This window comes from Hemiscyllium ocellatum, chromosome 31, assembly GCF_020745735.1.
Source record: "Hemiscyllium ocellatum isolate sHemOce1 chromosome 31, sHemOce1.pat.X.cur, whole genome shotgun sequence".
Taxonomy (NCBI): Eukaryota; Metazoa; Chordata; class Chondrichthyes; order Orectolobiformes; family Hemiscylliidae; genus Hemiscyllium; species Hemiscyllium ocellatum.
Genome location: NC_083431.1, coordinates 38,990,049 through 39,011,758, shown reverse-complemented (window position 1 = coordinate 39,011,758; position 21,710 = coordinate 38,990,049). Strand labels below are relative to the sequence as shown.

The following is a 21,710-nucleotide window of genomic DNA, read 5'->3' as shown; positions in this document are numbered from 1 at the left end:
CAGATGCAGTCAGACCTAGCAAGTCTCCATCATTGTGTGTTGTTTGGGCCATCCCTAACCTGAACAAACAGAAAAAACCCTTAATTTGCCTGGAGAGGTGGAACCTGAACCTGGGCCTCTTGGTTTTGTGGTAGGGACAGAACAACTTCGCACAAGTACCCGACATATAAAAATAATGATATGTTCAAATCAACTTACTCAGAGACATTATTATACATTGCCGCAGCAGATGAGACTTGAATCCAGGTCTCCTAGGGTAACGGTAGGGAACCATCACTGTGCCACAAGGGCACTGAATCTATAGATAACATGTTTTTCTGATCAACCTGCTCAGATGTTATTACACAGCTCTGAAGGAAGTGGAATGTGAAGCCAAGTCTCTGAATTTGGGGGCAAGGACACAACCACTGAAAAACAACAGCCCTCCTCTATGTTTTTATATTTAACATATTTTTCTAACCAACCTGTTCAGCATTATTACACACTCCTGAAGCAGGTGCACTTGAATATGTGCCTCCCGGTCCAGAGATAGGGACATAACCACTGCACCATAAGCAAGCCGCAAAATCAATAAATAATCTATTTTCCTAATCAACCTTTTCAGAGACGTTACTACAAACCTGTGGAGCAGGTGGGACTTGAACCCAGGCCTACCCGGTTCAGGGATAAGGACACTACCATTATGCCACAAGAGGACCCTCACAAATTTACAGATACCCTATCCCCACAAATCACGGCACAGCTGGATGTCCCTGATAGATATTTAAGTTGGATATCTGCAATTCTCAAACCTCTGCTTTTGTCTGGAAAAGCAATATTATTAATTTAACTCCGTCTGAGGCAAGTGCAGACATTTCGTTACCAAGACCTTCAGAGAGAAGTCATCCTTTAGTCAGTGTTTTCCCATTTCCAACTCTTCACCTTAAGTAGACCCTTGGAATACAATTACTCCAGATTTATTTACTAGCTTCTCAAACCAGCAGTTTTTATTAAACTTGCATTTTAAAATTTTAATTCCTAAATTCAAATTTTCATAACATATAAATCATAAAATTGTATATTCATTAATCTTGAAAGTTGCATTACTCCAAAAATATCCACGTCAATGCCCACTTTTCCTGCAACTGTTTCAGTTTTTCCTTTGAAAATCAAAAATAACATTAACCAATCACAAATGACATCCTTGAGGCTGTGAGCACAATGGTATTCCTTAATGATCTGACTGCAGTCGGTGACACAGTTGACTTTGCCATCATGGTGAAATATGTCTGGTCTACAAGCATACTGAATGACTATCTACTGATCATATTCTTAGCCACCTATTCTTCAGCCATTGTACCTTTGTGAATAACTACTTGCCTCATCCACTTCTTCCTGAACTATATAGGTGTTGTTGCCATAGGATGCAAAGACATATGGCTCAGTTTTACCAAGTGCGAGATGACTACATTCCAACTGTTATCATTTCACCATTATGTAGACAGTGGATTGGTTAACAGCAATCAAACTTTTACCTAACTAGTTTTGTATAACCCACAATTGTCTTCAGTTAGTGTCACCTGTGCACAAAAAGTACATGCACAAGACTTGCCACAGATTCCCTTTAATTGGGTGTATTTGGCTAAACCGAACCACTTCAATTGAAATCATAACAGATAAATGAAATTTCAAAACTTCAACTCATGTAAAGCTCTCCAATTCATGGAAAAATACATAACATTTCATCCCTTGCCATTGCGCCATTAGGTTAGATTATGGTTGAACTGATCTCAATTTCACTTTCCTGTCCACTCTTTAATACCTGATCATTCAAGAACTTAAAGGCTTAAAAATTCATTGACCTTACTTTCACAGAAGTCTGTGGTATAGAATAACAGATTAAAGACCCTCTAAGAAGAAATTTCTCCTCATTATCTCAAATGGAAGATCATATTCTGCTTCAAATCATAGACCCAGTCCATATCTTTATAGAGTAAATTAGTCTCCTAGTTCCTCAAGATCTCAAACATGAACTTTGAACATTGGTTACCTAACAGTAAACACTTCAACGTTCACACTCCTCTTTTGCAAAGTCTATATTGCCAATAGAACTTCCTTATTCCTTTCTCCGATGGCAGATACTTCTCTCTACAAGCTCCATCATCCCTCCCTCTCCTCCTGAAAGACTTGCAGTCCCTTCTTTAAAAACTACCAACTTGCTGTCGCCCCTTTGTCTTAGTGCTACATTCCCCCTCTCTATCAGACACTTAAAGCATTTTCTTTTGTATTAAAAGGCATCTCAAAATGTAATCTTTTGCTATTATTTCCCAATGTCAGGGGGACAGGCAGGTGCTTGCAGAGGAATACTTTTGTAGAGTTATAGAACAATGTTGAAATCTTTAAAATCAAATCACTGACCCCAACTTAATTTTGCAATTCAAAAAAAGCTAAATACTCTTAATAAATTTATTAAGAAATAGCAATAAACAAAGAAACTTAAGGCCAAGGCTCAGTAAACAAGAATGCTGGCAGTGACTAAGCAGTCACTATGGAGACTGAACTGTCTAGCAATACGAACAGATAATTTAACTATTAGACTGCCAGTAAGTGCAAGAAGAGAAATCATCTTTTTGGCATTTTCAAATCACTAGCATTACAACTGTTCAACATCAAGATGAGGCTTATTAATGAGAAAGAAGGGTGCAACGAAAAGCCATTTAGGCAGATGATCTGTAAAAATATTTTTCTTAAACATGATTCTAAATAAATTTCATGCTTTCTGCTCCATCCAGTACCACCCCATCATTTTTTTTTCACTATAAAACCATAAGACACGGAAACAGAAGTCCCGGTCAGTCCATCAATTCTGCTGTCATTCGGTGATACCATTGCTGGACTTGAGGATTATTAAATCATTGATCAGCCCCAACTCCATAAACTCCAATTCCCTTAATGATTAGAAATCTCCCTACTTCAGCCTTGAACATAATTAGTGATCCAGACTTGATAACCCTCTTTGGAAAAGAATTCCACAGATTCACTACACTGGAAGAAAAATCCCCCTCATCTCTATCTTAAATGGGGAACCCCTTGTTTCGAGATTATGCCCTCTGGAGTAGACTCTCCCACATGGGAAAGCAACCTCTTCACATCTGCTCTGTCAAACCCCCGCCCTCCAATAATTTGTTTCAGTAAAGTCACTTCTCATTGTTGTGAATACAAACCCAACCTACTTAACCTCCTCTTATAAGACAGTCTCTCCATATCCAGAATCTACCTAGTGAATCTTCTCTGCACTGTCTCCAAGGCCAGTAGAATTTTCCTTAGATAATGGAACCAAAATGGTTCACAGCATTTTAGGATGTTGTCTGAGAAGTACCTTGTATAGTTTAGCAAGACCTCCCTATTTTTGAACTCCATTGTCTTTGAAACAAATGCCAACATTCCATTTGCCTTCCTAATTACTTGTTTCCTTTTAAACTGCATTTTGTTGCTTTGTAAATACTTTAGCTGTTTACTTCCTGCCTTTCTGAGTTCCCTTCAACATGCACGGAATTCATACAAGGAGCATTCCTCTTCCTGAAAACTGATCTACAATGACTCAGTCACTTTTAAAAGCCAATTTTCCAGCCAAAGACACATTTGTATTCAGATTAACAAAGTTCCATTAGCAATATCAGACATGGTCCACAAGCACAGAATTAGTTGCTCCTGATGAATAAACATATTAATCCACACTGTCAGAACATATGTACATGAATATTTGATCATCAATCATATTTTGGAGTTTTATCAGTAGATCAGTGAACATCCAAATTAAGAGGAGTGGTTTTGTACTGCAGTGGTAATGTCCCTACCCCAATGCCAGAAGGTCTGGGTTGAAGTCCCATGTGCCACAGAGGAGTGTCATAACATATCAGAACAGGCTGATTAAAAATATTTCAAGATTAAGTTGCATGTATTATATTATGTTATTATGTAGTTATGTCTAAGACTGTTAATGGTTTTGGTCATTGTTCACAATTGCTCATTGAAATGAATTCCACTCACTCCTAATAACATCATGCAAGATCTGATATAGAGTTATGTGAAGTTTGTCTAAAATGTTGTTTATGCTACAGTAACTGTCTGAAATCCACTGCCTCTGGTCGCATGTGAACAGCTATCTGGACGACAATTTGTTGAGGGCCAAACGAAAGCTTGGCCAAAAAAAGCTTCGTGAATAAAGTTGAATCAAAAGTCAAGAATTATAAATTTTCACTTAAAATGACAACCGTCTATGAGTAAAAGAAAGTGTAGGTGGGATGTAGGTAACCAATAAATAAATGCAGTCCTCTCACACAGAACATTTGATCTGCAGAGAAAATCAGAACCATGATATTCTCCCCTGCTCATAAGACTCATTTCTACAAGATTAAAATACCAAGTGATCTAAATTCAGACATTGGGATTTATATGAAAAACAAGCAGCTACAACATACGCCACTAGAAAGCACAGTTCTCCCACAGACCAAAGACGCCACATTTTATTGCTACTACAAAGCCAAGGCCAAAATATTCTCCTCATTTAAGTAGAGAAACACGCATTCTCAAACATCTCTTCAGCAGCAGAATCTCCAGCCTCAATTAACTCTTGACTGTTCTCAGCTAAGCACATATACTCCAATGTCTTATAATTTTGACATCCTCCATTAAAATCTCTCATTTAAAATCCTTACCCCCACTCTCTTTATGACAGTCAGAAATTGGTTTACAGGAGAAAAGCTAGGATACTCCATGAATTTGTTGACAGGATAGCAACTGGAGGAAGGATGTGTGTGTGGGAGTCCGTTATACAGTCCCGGCCACAATCAGATGATAATGATGTCATCACAGACTGATAACGTCATTGCTTGCACAGAGAACTATTTCGGGTACGTTGGAATATCAGAATCTTTTTCAGAAATGCAAATGTATAAGGTAAGCCTTTTTAGAAAAATAAATGTACATAATTTCCCCTCACACTGATATTCTATCATATTATATAATTTTATATGCCTTCCATATATACAAATACACACAGTAGGATAAAAAGAGTAGACAATTCAGCCTCGAGTCTGCTCTACCATTCAACAAGATCATGGTTGATCTGATCATAACCTAAATCTACATTCCCACCTATTCCTGATGACCTTTTCATACTCTTACCTAACAAGAATCTATTTATCTCAGCTTTAAAAATACTCAAGGGCACTGCTTACTCCACCTTTTCAGGAAGAGAGTTCCAAAGACTAATGAGAAAAAATTCACCTCATCTCGGATTTAAACATATGATCCCTGATTTTAAAAATTGTGATCCCAGTTCTAGATCCTCTCAAGCAGGTAAAAACCTAATCTGTCCAGCTTTTTTTATAAGATAACATCTATCTTGCCCTACCATATATTAGTTTAACAAACCTCTGAACTGCTTAGGACAAGGATTGGCAAATGGACTTTAATGCAGATAAATGCAGGGTGTTGCATTTTGGTACGACAAACCAGGGCAGGACTTACATAGCTAATGGTAAGGCCTTGGGGAGTGCTGTTGAACAGAGAGTTGGGGTTGAAAATGGTGTCACAGGCAGGGTGGTGAAGAAGGCACTTTGCATGCTTGTCAGAGCACGGAGTGCAGGTGTTATGTCATGTTACAGCCAAACAAGACATTAGTAAGGCCACATTTGGAGTACTGTATACAATTCAGGTCACTCTGCTACAGGAAAGATTGCAAAAAAATTCACAAGCTTTTTTACTGAGACTGGAAGGCTTGAATTAGAAGGAGAGGCTGGATAGGCTGGGACTTTTTTTTTTCTTGAGCATAGGAGGCTGTGGGGTGACCTCATAGAAGTTTATAAAATCATAGGGTGAATAGCCAAGCTCTTTTCCCCAGGGTGGAGGAGTCCAAAACTAAATAGCATAAGTTTAAGGTGAGAGGGGAAAAAAAATTTAAAAGGGACCTGAGGGGTAACATTTCATGCAAAGAGTGGTATGTGTATGGAACAAGCTGCTACAGGAAGAGGTAGAGGCAGGTATTTAAAAGGCACTTGGACAGGTAGATGAATAGGAAAGGTTCAGAAGGATTTGGACCAAATGTAGACAGATGGGACTAGTTCAGTTTAAGAAAGCTCGTTGGCATGGATGAGTACACCAGAACTGCAAAAAGAGGAAGAAGAACACCTATACAATGTATTCGCCAAAAATGGATACCCCCACAATTTCATCAACAGATGCCTAAAGGAAAGACAACGGAAAGAGGACATGCCACAACCCAAAGGACTAGCCACACTACCATACATCAAAAACATTTCTGAACTGACAGCCAGACTACTGTGAGCATTAGGACTCAACAGCACACAAACCAACAGCCACTCTCAGACAACAACTCACCAGGAAGAAGGACCCGATACCCAGCATGAGCAAAACCACTGTAGTGTACAAAATCCCATGCAAGGACTGCACAAAATACTACATAGGACAAACAGGAAGACAGCTAACGGTCCGCATCCATGAACACCAACTAGCCACGAAACGACATGACCAGTTATCCTTAGTGGCCACACACTCAGATCAAGCAACATGAGTTCGACTGGGACAACACTACTATTATAGGACAAGCCAAACAGAGAACAGCCAGGGAATTCCTAGAGGCATGGCACTCATCCACAGATTCAATCAATAAGCACATCGACCTGGACCCACTATACCGGCCACTGCAGTGGACAGCTGGAACTGACAACTGGAAGCGGCAGATACAAATCACTATAAATGCCGGAGGAAACATCACAGAAGTGCTTCACAGGAGGCTCCCAAACACTGAGGATGTCACCTAGACAGGGGATGAAATGTCTGCAACACAAATTCCCTGTTCGGCGAACAGAACCACAACAATGAGCACCCAAGCTACAAATCTTCTCCCAAACTTTGAATTCATGCACAATGATATGCAGATCTCTCTGTATCTCAAAGAACCACAATTTCTCACCATTTAGATTTTTTAAAAATTCTAATCAAAATGGACAATTTCACCTTTCGGTTCTTTTTCAGGTTGACAGGGTTTCTACAGGGATCAGATGCTGGGACCAAAACTGTTTACAATACACATTAATGACTTGGAGGAAGAAAGCAAGTACCGTTTCCAAATTTGCAGGTAAACTAAAACAGGTGGAGAAGCAAGCTGCAAGAGGAATATAAAGTTTATAGGGATACTGATAGGTTCAGTAAGTGGGCAAAGAGTTGGCAAATGGAGTATTATTGTTCATTTTTGAAGGGAAAACTAAAAAAAAAACACAATATTATTTAAATGGAGAAAAAAACTGCAGAAAGCTGCAATACAAAAAGACTTGGGAGTACTTATACATGAAACAGAGAAAGCAAGCTTGAGGGTCTAAAGGTAGATAAGTCCCTGGTGCTGATGGAATGCATTCCAACATGCTGAAAGAAATGGCAGAAGTTAATGAAGATGTATTAGTGGCAATTTATGAAACTTCACTGGACTCCGAGCAGGTCCTGGCGGACTGGAAGGCAGCAAATGTCACACCACTGTTTAAAAAAGGGTGTAGGCAAAAGGCAGCTAACCATAAACTAGTTAGCTTAACATGTGTATTCAAGAAAATGCTGGAGGCTATCATTAAAGAAGAAATAGTGAGACATCAGGATGGAAACAATTCCATTGGGCAAACACAGCATGGACTCAGGAAGGGAAGGTTGTATTTGACAAACTTTTTTTGAAGAGGTAACAAGTGTGGCGGATGGAGAGAACAGGTGGATGTTATATATTTGGATTTCCAGAAAACATTTGATAAGGTGTTGCATAAAATACTCATCCATAAGATAAGAATGCATGCAGTTATGGGGAATGTACTAGCATGGATAGAGGACTGGTTAACCACTAGAAAGCAGGGAGTTGGCATAAATGAGTGTTTCTCTGGTTGAGATCACTGGTGAGCAGGATGCTGCAGGGGTTGGTTTGGGCCCATAGCTATTCATGATTTATATAAATGATTTGGAAGAGGAGACCAAGTGCAACGTTTACAAGCTTGTTGATGACACTAAATTGAGTGGAAAGGCAAACGATGCAGAGGATGTGGGATATGCAGAGAGATTTAGATAGATTAAGTGGGCAAAGGTCTGGCAGATGGAGTACAATGTTGGTATATGTGAGGTTATCCACTTTGGAAATAAAAATAGTGGGTCAGAAATTTATTTAAATGGTGAAAGATTGCAGCATACTATTGTGCAGAGGGATTTAGAAGTGCTCATATATGAATCGCGAAACATTAATTTGCGGGTGCAACAGGTATCAAGTAGGCAAACGGAATATTGGCTTTCATTGTTACAGGGATTGAATTTGGAGCAGGGAGGTTCTGCTGAAATTGTTAAAGGTGTTGGTCAGGCCGCACCTGGAGTAATGTGCTCAGTTATGACCTCCTTACTTGAGGAATAATACTGGCTTTGGAGACAGTGCACAGGAGTTTCACCAGGTTGATTCCAGAGATGAGAAGGTTACCCTATGAGGAGAGGTTGAGTCGCCTGGGATTTTACTTGCTACAATTTAGAAGAATGAGGGGAGATCTTCTACAAACTTAAAATTACGAAGGTGATAGATAAGATAAAGGCAGGCAAGTTTCTGCTGGTGGGTGAGATGAGGACTAGGGTACACAGTCTCAAGTTTAGGGGGAGTAGATTTAGGACAGAGATGAGGAGGAACTGCTTTTCCCAGAAAGTAGTGAATCAATGGAATTCTCTGCACAATGAAGCAACAGAAGCAGCTTCATTTAATATTTTCAAGGCACAGTTGGTTTGGATTTTGCACAGTAGGAGAATTAAGGGTTATGAGGATAATGCAGGTAGGAGCTGAGACAATGGGTAGATCAGCCATGATCTTAATGAATGGTGGCGTAGTCTCAAAGGGCCAAATGGCCTACACTTACTTTATTACTATCAAATTGTATACACACATGTGCAGCAGGTACTCAGGAAAGCCAATGAAATACTGGCCCTTACTTCAAGGGGGTTGGAGTATAAGAGTAGGCAGGTCTTACTGCAATTTTACAAGGTGGTGGTGAGACCATGTCTGGAGTATTGTGAGCAGATTTGCTCCTTTTATTTAGAGTCATGGAGATATACTGCATGGAAACAGACCCTTTGGTACAACTTATCCATATTGACCAGATATCCTAAATGAATCGTGTCCCATTTGCTAGCACTTGGACCATACCCCTCTAAACCCTTCCTATCCACCTACTCATTCAGATGTCTTTCAAATGTTGCAATTAACCAGCCTCCACCACTTCCTCTGGTAGCTCATGCCATACATGCACGACCCTCTGTGCTAAAAAGTTTCCCCTTAGGTCCCTTTAAAATTTCCCCTCTCATCCTAAACCTATGCCCTCTAATTCTGGACTCCCCCACCCCAGGGAAAAGACCATGTCTATTTACCCTATCCATGCCCTTCATGATTTTATAAACTTCTTTAATGTCACCCCTCAGCCTCCAACACTCCAAGGAAAACAGCCCCAGCCTAGTCAACACACTCTACTGCTCAAACCTAAGGAAAGAAAGTATTTCATTGGAGACAGTTCAGAAACGGTACATTCAGGTGATCTCCAGTTTTTGTTTGGGGAGGTGTGAGGGGGGAAGGGGAGACTTACCTATGACCGAAGGTTAAACAGGCTGGGACTCTACTCATTGATATGACAATACTGTGCCTTTAAGCGAGATGTGTTCTGTGCTAATTCTCTTGCACAGAGGTGTTGCCAATGTAACATTGGGAGTCTGCTTCAGATGGGCAGTTAGTTGGTAAACAGCGTGTGAATTCTCCCTGGTATTGTTTTCTCATTTAGACAAAAGAAGCATGGGTGGCCAAGGTCAGGGCTCATACAGACCCAAAAAAAATTTAGTTTTTCTTTCAGTTAGTGAGAACGTTTCTATTGCTGCTAAGCTAACAGCCTGCGTTCGCTGATGCTACAGCCTTGGACAAGAGGCTTCTTTTTAGAAAGAAAAAGAAGCAGACTATTTACTTCAGTATTTCATTCTGCTGGACTGGAGAGGGGCAGCACATGAGAACCTTAACTGTTTCACTAAGTTGCCTTGGCAAGGATATGTTTACGGGATGCTGTCTAATTTGAAACAATACATTATTTTGTTGAGTTCAATAGAATTAAATTATGTCAACTTTTTTTTGTATTTTAACTGTGACATAAGAATAAAGTGTGTTTTGCCTAAAGCCTAGTGGTGGACAAATTGAATCACATCTGGAACACAGCACCTTACACTTGCCTTTAAATAAGTATAAAAGTTAGGGTCTAAGCTAGATTCTTGATGTACTTTTGGAAGGTTCTGGTCAGGTCCATAACAATTGGTGCTTCAAGGAATGAGAGGTGATCCATCGCATTAATACTCATAGGATTCTTAATGGCTTAACAGCATTAATGCTGAGAGAACATTTCCCCTAATGGGAAAGTCTAGGACTAAAGGACAGTCTCACAATAGAGGGATGCCAATTTAAGACTGAAATGAGGAGACATTTCTTTTCTCAGAGGCTTGAGTGTCTTTGGAACTCTTTTCCACAGAGAGTCAAGGGATAGGGTGTGTATATTTAATGCTGAGATAGATAGATTCTTGATCAGTTGAAGAATCAAGCATTACAATGAAAGGGCAGGAAAGGTGAGGAATGTTGGACCAGCTACGATTCTACTGAATGGCAGAGTGAGCTTAACGGGCTGTACAACCTACTCTTGTACCTGTTTTATGGCCTTATGGTCCAATAAACACATTACAGCTGCTCCAATCATCTAGAACCAATTATTAACATACAATATGCTTGAAACCATTTCCTAAATATTTTAAGAAACCTGTACAGACAGATTATAGTCTTTAACGTCACTTACCACATGATTGCTCACTGACAAAATCTATCTATAACTTTTTGTAGTCTCCTTGTCTTCTTCACAACTTATTTTCTACCAATTTTTCTGTCATCAGTAAATTCTGTAACCATACCTTTCATTATTTCAGCTGAGTTATTTACAAATTGTAAACAGTTAACAATTGTAAACCAATTCTTGTGATACCATTCTTTATAGATCTTGCCATCCTGGAACAGATCAATTTATTCTCTGCTGCTTAATTGCTAGCCAATCTCCTATCCATGCCAATATGTTACCCCTTCACCTTTTGCTTTTACACCTGGCACCTAATCAAATGTATTCTGGAAATCTAACTGCTGAATATTCATAGCACGTTACCTCCTCAAAGAACTCTAATTGTTCAAACATAATTTCCCTTTCACAAAACCACATTACTTCAACCTGATTACCTTCTATTTATCTAAGTATTCAGCTATATCTTCTTTAATAATAACTTTGAACATTTTTCCTGATAGATGTTAAGTTAGCTATCCATAGTTTCCTGCTTTCTGTCTTCCGTTTTGAATATATTTGCCATCTTCCAATCTAGTAGGACCATCCCTGAATCAAGGGAATTTGAAAATTAAAACCAATGTATCAATCATATCAGTGGCCACTTCCTTTTCAATTAAAAAGTAAAGTTCTTGTCCTATCGAATTTTCATAGCTTACCACACAGGATAAGTCTTTTTTGTATTGCTGATTCTAAACTAAGCCCAGAGAATGTCTCTTATCCACCTTATCTTATCCACCTCAATCAGGTATTCCCTCGTTTTCCCCGCTTTAAAGAAAACAACCCGAGTCAATCCAGCTTCACTTCATAGCTGAAATGCTTCATTTCAGGCAACATTCTGATTCATGCCTGCAACAGTCATAGACTCGCCAACTTTAAGGGCATTTACATGGTCATTGGATAAACATATGAAAGAAAACTGAATAGTGTAGGTTAGATGGGCTTCAAAATAGCTTCACAGGTCGGCGCAATATCGAGAGCTGAAAGGCCTGTACTGCGCTGTAATGTTCTGTGTTTTGTGTTCTCTGAATTCCCCCAATTGCAATCGCACCTTTCCTATGGTAAACTAAGCAGAACTGCACACAGTACCCCAGCTTGGCCTAACCAAAGTTTTGAACAGCTCCAATATAAACTCCCTGCTCTTATAATCTGTGCCATAACTGATGAAGGCAAGTGCTGCCCTTCGCCTTCTTAACTCCCTATTAACTTATCTTGCAGCCTTCAGGCATCTGTGGACAAGCATACCAAGTTCCCTGTCCTACCGCTGATCTGCCTGTCTGACCAATCTGTTTATATTTTCCTGTAACCTAAAACTTCCTCCTCACTGTTAACCACTTGGCCAATGTTTGTTTTATTCACAAATTTCTTTAGCATTCCCCCATTTTCTGATCTATATCAACTGTGATCAATAAGGGACCCAGTACTGATCAATTTGGTACACCACTGGACACCAGCCTCCAACCACTCTCATCGACAAATACTGTGGTGAGTAAATGAGGCATTATATCACCTTCAGCATATTGAGACTTTTAATCTTTACTGGAGATGTTATGCAACCTTTTACCATATTTGGTCCAAGTTTCTTCAGAACTTTTAGTCAAGGAACCTTCAATGCTGGAGTTTGGCTCCTCTCCACAACGGAAAGTTACCAAGATAATACATGAAGTGAATGACCCAAAGATGGATTAATAGGTGTCAAGGGACCCATTTTGGGATCTAACTGGGGGGGGGGGTCAAATGTTGGTCATATTGTTTCAAAAGGGCCACAGAATTGTATCAATGCCTGAGAGTAGAACTTCAAATCTGACTGGGGAGGGGATGGCAGAAATAGAGGTGGCTACAAGGTATGTAATGGAAACTATTCGAGCAATATGGCTCTGAATCATCTTGGAAGGAGCCTGGAGAAATGAGAAAACGCATGGAGAAAGAAAGACAGCACAAGTCCAACTTAAAAGTATATGGAAGGCACACAGAGGAAAAGAGAAGAGTCTGAACTTAAAGAACAAAGGGCAAAGAATGAAAGAATGGGAGAGAGAATTAATGGAAGGTGGAAAACAACCTCAGCAGATGTTAATTATTGTCAGTAATAAATTTCACTAAAACATCAGCAATTCATCCTTCCCAAACTGTTTTTGTTTTATGTTTGTTGATATATTTTATCCTGACGTTCCCCAGTTGAACTTTTAATTTACCCCCCTTGAGGTGCATCAGATTTTTTTTTTATTTTGCGCATGTAAATCTCTGCAACCAAGGAAATGTCTCCAGATTTACTGAGTTTAATGTGATTAGTCTGCCACTTAACCTGTACAGCGGATGTTTCTTGGTAATGTGCAGCATAGTTCAGCTCTGCACAAGTGCAGAAGGGGATCATGCTAAGATCCTAGCATTGGAGGGGTGGCTTACTGTGTAAAGGCCCTGGATTTTCCTGAAACTCTTTCCAAAGGATCATGCTTGCCATGTAGTTCAAAGTTTTTCATTTAACATTCTGGGTTTGTCACAAATAACTTATTAGAAATTTTTCTCATACTTTTCATGTCATGATGCAAAGGATGTCACAGCATACTCATTTTGCTTAAGAAGGTTTCTCTGTTTGGGGTGCCAAAATGAAGGGCGGACAGTAGGTGGACTGAACATGTGATTATGAAGTGGTAAGTAAAAAGTCTCGTGACCCAGTGGCATGTCCCTTCATCTGGGCCAGAAGGTCTAGGTTAAAACCCTACCTCTTGTGGAGTAGTCACAGCATGATCATATAGGTTGATTACATTCTGTTTTTGAAGTGGTAAGCTGCAGCATGGATGGTTTCAACCAAGGGCATAGGTTTAGGGTGAGAAGGGAAAGACATAAAAGAGACCTAAGGGGAAACTTTTTCATGCAGAGGGTGGTACGTGTATGGAATGAGCTGCCAGAGGAAGTGGTGGAGGTTGGTACAATTGCAACATTTAAGAGACATTTGGATAGGTATATGAATAGGAAGGGTTTGGAGGGACATGGGCCGGGTGCTGACAGGTGGGACTAGATTGGGTTGGGATATCTGGTCGGCCTGGATGGGTTGGACCAAAGGGTCCGTTTCCATGCTGTACATCTCTATGAACCAGTTTATGAGTTTTCATAAGTTGCTGATTTTGTGGGGAAATGAGGAAACAAAGAAATGGCTTCCTGATTAAATACATACTTTAGCTCTGTACAGAACAACGCGATTATTTGAATGAGATGGGCGGCAAGTATTTTGTTCTGATAACTGATTGTTCAGATAACTGATCTGATCGTAAACAAAGGAAGCATTCTCAAGTGTAAATGGAATCCTGTGACACAAAGTCTCAGCCAGAAGCACCAACTCATGTGTTGCACCAGTCAGCTTGATCAAATCAAAACAAGGGCATTTATGATGGCAGATAATTTTGAAAATGGTTAAAATAGATCGAATTGCTCCATGAGTTAAATGGAACCATTTTAAAGAAAGGTTAAAGTGAATCGGAGTTTTCCAGATAACTTTGAATATTTACAAACGCAGCTCCATCCCTTTAACACTAAGGCATAGTCTGAGGTACTACAACATGAGCATAAGGTCTCTATGTGTGTTACAGTAAACTTTCTGAAAGAGTTTTAATTACATTTTTATAAGCAGTACAGAGATGCTACATTGAATCGTTGGAAATTAGCTTCCCATTTTGAACACAAATAAGTGTGCTACTGCTCAATGACAACGGAAATTAGATGTCCCCAAAAAGAAAAAGTGAAAATATTTCACCAGCAGAACTAATTCCAAGTGTGCAGAGCTACAATCCATTTGTAAAATCCTTTCCTGCTAGAGGGTATTTACACTGCACAGTTTATCAGCATTTTAATGCATTACGAAATGAAAACCACTCGGTAAAAACGTTACTGCAAAATCACTTTCGGCGCAATGGAAAGTATATGGTTATATTTTCAATAAATCTAGGTACAGCAGATTATTTTCAGATCAAGGACAATTTCTTAGCGGCTCTGGTAGTGGGTAATTTCTAAACCAAATACTTTGGTTAAATAAATGCATGTCAACAAATGATTTTATAGTTCATTATCATTCTTATTGGATGAGAAACAACAAATGAATGAAAATAAATAAAAGACAGAGGCAGAGTGGAAGAGAATATGCTGAGTTTACTGGTGGACACAGTGTCTTGGAAAAAAAGTTTCTGAAGGTAGTGACATAGTCCGATCTCAAACTTCAGGACCTTGAGATCTTGTTCAAATAACCCGAAATTCGTATAATTGATGTTTGGATAACCAAAGTTATTCTGTATACACAAATGAAGATATAAATAACATATCAGAAATGTTGGGTAACACAGGGTTTAGTGAGAGGGAGAAACTGAAGGAAATCAGTATGAATAGTGAAGTTAGTGGGATTGAAGGCCGATAAATTCCCAGGGTCTGATAATCACAAAAGTATATACGGAAGTGGCTGTAGACACAGTGGTTGCTGAAATAGTCATCCTCTACGAGCCATTGTGGAACAGTTCCTACAGATTGGAGGGTTGCTAATGATCCCCCTATTTAAAAGGGAAACAAAGAGAAAAGAGGGAATTATAGACCAGTCAGCCTGACGTCAGTAATGGGGAAAATACTAGAGTCCACTGTGGAAGATTTAAAAGCTGAGCATTTGGAAATCAGTGGCAGCAGTCAGAATCAGCATGGATTTACGAAAGAAGATCATGTTTGACAAATTGACTGGTGTTCATTGAGGATATAATTCACAGTTGATGAGGGGAATCTAACGCTGTGGTTTATTTGGACTTTCAGAAAGCTGAGATTAAATTGTGTACAATTAAAGCACATGGGATTGGGAGTAATATACCAAATCTATAAAAAAATTGGTTCGTAGATAAAAAATAAAGAATAAAGGACTTTTTTCCTGACTGGCAGTCTATTCATAATATATATTAATAATTCATATGAAAGAATGAAATATAATATCTTTAAATTTGCAAATACACAAAACTGGATGGGAGGGTGAGCTGTGAGAAGGATGCAGGGATGCTTCAGTGTGATTTGGACATGCTGAGCGAGTGGGCAAATGCAAGGCAGATGCATTATAACATGGATAAATCGGAGGTTATCCACTCAAAGCAAAAACAGGAAGGGAAATCATCTGAATGGCTATAAATTGAGAGAAGGGAATGTGCAACAAGGCTTGGGTGTCCTTATATACAGTCACTAGTGCAGTCAAGGCAACAACGCTATGTTGGCCTTCAGAGTGAGGAGATTAGAGAACCAGAGTTGGGACATCTTGCTTATACGGGACACTGGTGAGTCCACACCCAGAATATTGCATTCAGTTTTGATCTCCTTATCTGAGGAAGGTCATTCTTTGTACAGAGAGAGTGCAGGGAAGATTTACCAGACTAATTCCTGCAATGTAAGGACTGATGTATGTGGAGAGGATGACTCAGTTAGGCCTCACCTGAGGGGTGATTGCACTGAAGCCTATAAAGTTCTAATAGGTCTAGACAATGCAGATGAAGGAAGAAAGTTTCCAGTGATGGAGTGAGTCCAGAACCATGGATCATGGTTTAAGGATAAGGGGTAAATCATTTAAGACTGAGATGAGGAGAAATTTCTTCACAAGGGTGTTCCTGTAGAATTCACTCCCACAGAAAGTAATGGAGGCCAAAACATTGTAGGATTTCTAGAAGGAGTTCTTATTCTCTACGTTTCTGTGGTAGATGGTCTGTATCCTACTTACACTGAAAGGATGCTTGTAATTGTTGAAGTACAATGCACATAACTAAAAAGGCCTGAAAATATCTAGACATCCAGATCAAAAAGGAGGTGTATGCATAACATTCAAGCGACTGGTACAGAATGAAAATAGCTTTAGAGAAGTGAAGAATCATATAGTATCGAAGAGATCCTCTACAGTCATCCCACTTTCCAGAAATTTGGCCACAACCTTGAACGTTATGACATTTCAAGTTTACATCTCAGTACTTCTCAAAGGTTGTGAGGTACACGGCTCAACTACTCTCCCAAACTGTGCACTTCCTCAAAACCCCTCTAAGCTTCCTACATTCCACATTTAAAATGTATTACTGATCCTTCAACTAAGGGGAACAGCAGCGCCCTGTCAATGTCTCTCATAATTTATCAGGTCATCCCTCAACCTTCTCTGCTCCGAAGATCCATCTGAGTTTATCCAGCCTGTCCTCACTGGTAAAGCGCACAATGCCAGAATACATCCTGCATTTCCTCTACACCACATCCACTGCAAGCACATCCTCCCCATCATGTGGTGACCAGAAGTGCCAGTTATAACCTACAATCGTTGAATGGGGCAGATGAAAATTGGCAAGTCTCTCAAGAGACAATGGGCCTTTTCCTTGAACCATTTCAATGCTAATAGGTCAGCAATTCCAACATATCAAACCATCAACAAAAAGGAATGTCAGTTTATTTCCTTATTTTGATGATGGATAGGGAACAAGGATGAAAAAAACAAATAAATATAGCCAGATCAAAGCATATTTGAGGGAACCAAATTTACCCATGACCAGAGTCACAGAGATGTACAGCACGGAAACAGACTCTTCGGTCAAACTCATCCATGTTGACCAGATATCCCAACCCAATTCAGTCCCATCTGCCAGCACCTGGCCCATATCGCCCTAAACTCTTCCTATTCACATACCCATTCAGATGCCGCAATTGTACTAGTCTCCACCACTTCTTCTGGCAGCTCATTCCACACACACCACTCTCTACATTAAAAAGTTGCCCCTTAGGTTTCTTTTATAACTTTCCCCTCTCACCCTAAACCTATGCCCTCTAGTTCTGGACTCCCCCACCCCAGGGAAAAGAGCTTGTATATTTACCCTATCCATGCCCCTCATGGTTTTATAATTCGCCACAAGGTCACCCCTCAGACTCCGACACTCCAGGGGAAACAGCCCTAGACTATTCAACCTCTCAGTAAAGCTCAAATCCTCCAACACTGGCAATATCCTTTTTAATATTTTCTGAACCTTTTCAACTTTCACAACATCTTTCAGATAGGAGATCAGAATTACATGCAATATTCCAACAGTGACCTAACCAATGTCCTGTACAGCCGCAACATGACCTCCCAACTCTTATACTCAATACTCTGACCAATAAAATAAAGTATACCAAATGTCACCTTCACTATCCTATCTACCTGCAACTCTACTTTCAAGAAGCTATGAACCTGCACTCTAAGGTCACTTTGTTCAGCAACACTCCCTAGGACCTTGCCATTAAGTGTATAAGTCCTGCTAAGATTAGCTTTCCCAAAATGCAGCACCTCACATTTATCTAAATTAAATTCCATCTACCACTCCTCAGCCCACTGACCCATCTGATCAAGATCCAATTTTGTAATCTGAGGTAACATTCTTTGCTGTCCACTACACCTCCAATTTTGGTATCATCTGCAAACTTACTAACTATACCTCTTAGGCTCACATACAAATAATTTATATAAATGATGAAAAGTAGTGGACTCAGCACAGATCCTTGTGGCACTCCACTGGTCACAGGTTTCCAATCCAAAAAACAATTGTCCAACACTACCCTCTGTCTTCTACCTCTGAGCTGGTTCTGCATCCAAATGGTTAGTTCTCCCTATATTCCAGGAGATCCAACCTAGCTAATCTGTCTCCCAAAGGGGATCGCCTTACTGAAATCCATATAGATCACGTATACCACTCTGCCCTCATCAATCTTCTTTGTTACTTCAAAAAAACGCAATCAAGTTTGTGAGATGTTGACTATCCTCAATCACTCCTTGCCTTTCCAAATACATGTACATCCTGTCCCTCAGGACTTCCTCCAACAACATGCCCACCACCGAAGTCACTGGTCTATAGTTGCCTGGCTTGTCCTTACCACTTTTCTTAAATAGTAGCACCAAATTAGCCATCCTCCAGTCTTCTGGCACCTCACCTGTGACTATTGATTTTACAAACATCTCAGCAAGGGGCCCAACAATCACTTCCCTAGCTTCCCACAGAGTTCTAGAGTACACCTGATCAGGTCCTAGGGATTTATCCACTTTTATGTGTTTCAAGACATCCAGCACTTCCTCCTCTGTAATATGTACATTTTCAAGATGTCACCATCTATTTCCCTACATTCCATACCTTCCATGTTGTTCGCCACAGTAAACACTGATGCAAATACTTGTTTAGTATCTCCCCCATCTCCTGGGCTCCACACAAAGGACACCTTGCGATCTTTGAGGGGCCCTATTCTCTCCCTAGTTACCCTTTTGTCCTTAATGTATTTGTAAAAACCCTTTGGATTCTCCTTAACTCTATTTGCCAAAGCTACTTCATGTCCCCTTTTTGCCCTCCTGATTTCCCTTTTAAGTGTACACCGACTGCCTTTGTATTCTTCTGAGGATTCACTTGATCTACCTTGTCTATAACTTACATATATTTCCTCCTTTTTCTTAACCAAACCCTCAATTTCTTTAGTCATCTAGCATTCTCTATACCTACCGGCCTTTCCTTTCACCCTAACAGGAATATACTGCCTCTGCACTCTACAGGCCCTGTATAACTGTGGAAAAATTAATTAATTAGCCTCGAAAAGAACTTTCAGTTTTGCCTGTTTTTGGAGGTTGGATTAAACTCCATTTCTAGACGAATCCATCCTTCAATTAATGGAAATAACAGAGTGCAGGATATAAAAAAAATTCTCAATTGTTCAGAAAAAAAATCTCAATTGATAAATGCTTGGATGGAAAATATAGAGAATAAGCAAATGCACTAATTCATTAAGCTCACATATGGACTTTCTTTGAGTCCAGAACATTGGTGGGCGAGCTTGTTAAAATGCCTCATCTTCACCCCTCCCCCCCCCCCACAAAAATGATGTTAACTCACAATGAAACATTTCATTAACACTTTAAAGAATCTTTATTCTTGCAAACCCATGACAGGACAGCAGCAAATATTACAAGTAAACATTTGAAGGGACAGCCATACTCCAAACAGACACACAGCCATCACTAATAGCACAATGAGTCATGCAGATCAAGATGACGTAGGCACCTTACCTCATCATCTTCAGTCCATTTAGGAAGCTGCATTAATTATCAAGAAATTCACATTAACATCCCAACCTCTGCTTTACTGGGATCAGTCTGAGAAATTATTGATTGCAAAATTATAAAACATCAGTCCAAGCAAAAAAAAACTTTCATCTTGCCTGTCCACTCAGTCCACTCCCACCTATTACTTAAATGCTATTCAAATGGTTTGACCAGCATTAAATAAAAATCATACAAACCAGAACCTTTCTTCTTTGATTCCTAGGCTATGCAGAATTCCTTTTAGTCACAATGAAAAGTACGGCACTACACACAGTCTCAGTACCACAGGCTAAAGATAACATTAGTTCAAGCAGAAAATGTTTCAAGAAATACAATAAAATTACCTTATACGGAGACAGCAGGAAGTCACTGAATTTACTGGGTAGCGCATATTTCTGCACGAGTACATCTTCCACCACCCAGGGTGCGTTTTCTCCCATCCCCATTCGCATGGAATTGTGTCTGATGAAATAGCGCAAGATTTCCTTGTTTGGTGGCCTTTCTGATCGGATGAGACTTTCGACTGGTACATTACTAATTATCTATAGTAACAAGAAAAAGGACTCCCTTTACTAAAATTAAAATTTAATTAAGGTCCACATTTTCCTCAAACCCCACACCAAGATGATCTTGCAGAGTATACACATCAAAACAATACTGGAATCAGTAAAATGAACTAACCAATCAAATCAAGTTACTTAATCAAATCAGCCAAACTGTGCAATAGTACACTTACAGTGTACCTTTAATGCTAACCTAACCTAAGGCACTTCACAAGAGTTTATCAAGCAAAATTTGATAATTCCTTACAAGAAGATACCAGGCAAAGCACTGAAAAAAACATAAAATGGAAGATTCTGAGAAGTGTTTTAAAAGGAGAATGGAGCAGAGAAGCCAAATAGTTTCAGGAATTCCAGAATTCAAGATCCTGTCAGTTTATGGTGAAGCAATTAAAATCAGGAATCCACAATATGTCAGAATTAGATAACCCTAAAGATCCCAGAGGGCTGAAGTAGAGATAGGGACAGTTATATTCCTGAAAAGTTTTAGCAAGTAAGGATGAATGTTTAAAACAGAATCTTTACTGACATGGAGCCACTGTAGGGCAGCAGAGCTGAACTGAACTTTGTGCAAGTTAGATTTTTTTATGTTTTCCAGTTAACGAAGATGTAGCGTAAAACATAAGATGCTGGCAAAAACATCAGTGCAATGATCAATACTACATTATAAAGAAGAAGAATTAAGTTTGGGGCCAGGCCAAAACTAATCTGTTAATTCAGCAATGTGAATAATACAACACCACCGAGAGCCCTTGATAGGTAATGGTAGTAATGAGTAGGGGTGGTGCAGGAAGCAGTTACCCAGGGCCAACTGCTGAAAGCAATGCACTGACTCCTCATTTAAAAGAAAACAAGTTAGTTTTGGTATCAAGATCATGGTTAGCATATGATCTGTTAATATTTCTAGATCGTACTGGCAGAGTAGTCATGTAGAAAAGGTTTGGAAGACTGTTGACCATTGTGTAAATTCACACAATGACACTGAGCTTTTCAGTGAGAAAATAATGTTAATTTAAATTTTGCTTCATTTCAGCAAACAATCTGATGAGTGGTGTTGCTAAGACTCATTGCTGGGAGAACTTGGGATTTGAAGGCTTGTGAAAAATTGATTTATAGTCATACAGCACAGAAACAGACCCTTCG

The 21,710-nt window shown here is 39.5% G+C and overlaps 1 protein-coding gene across 1 annotated transcript in view; it reads right to left on the bottom strand.

The window, feature by feature from the left end:
- Positions 1-21,710, bottom strand: part of baz1b (bromodomain adjacent to zinc finger domain, 1B) — a 97,527-nt gene that overhangs the window by 59,678 nt on the left and 16,139 nt on the right. Inside the window, exon 6 of the mRNA XM_060847897.1 lies at positions 20,352-20,549. Coding sequence (XP_060703880.1) covers positions 20,352-20,549 — 198 coding nt within the window. The remainder of the gene's footprint in view (positions 1-20,351; positions 20,550-21,710) is intronic.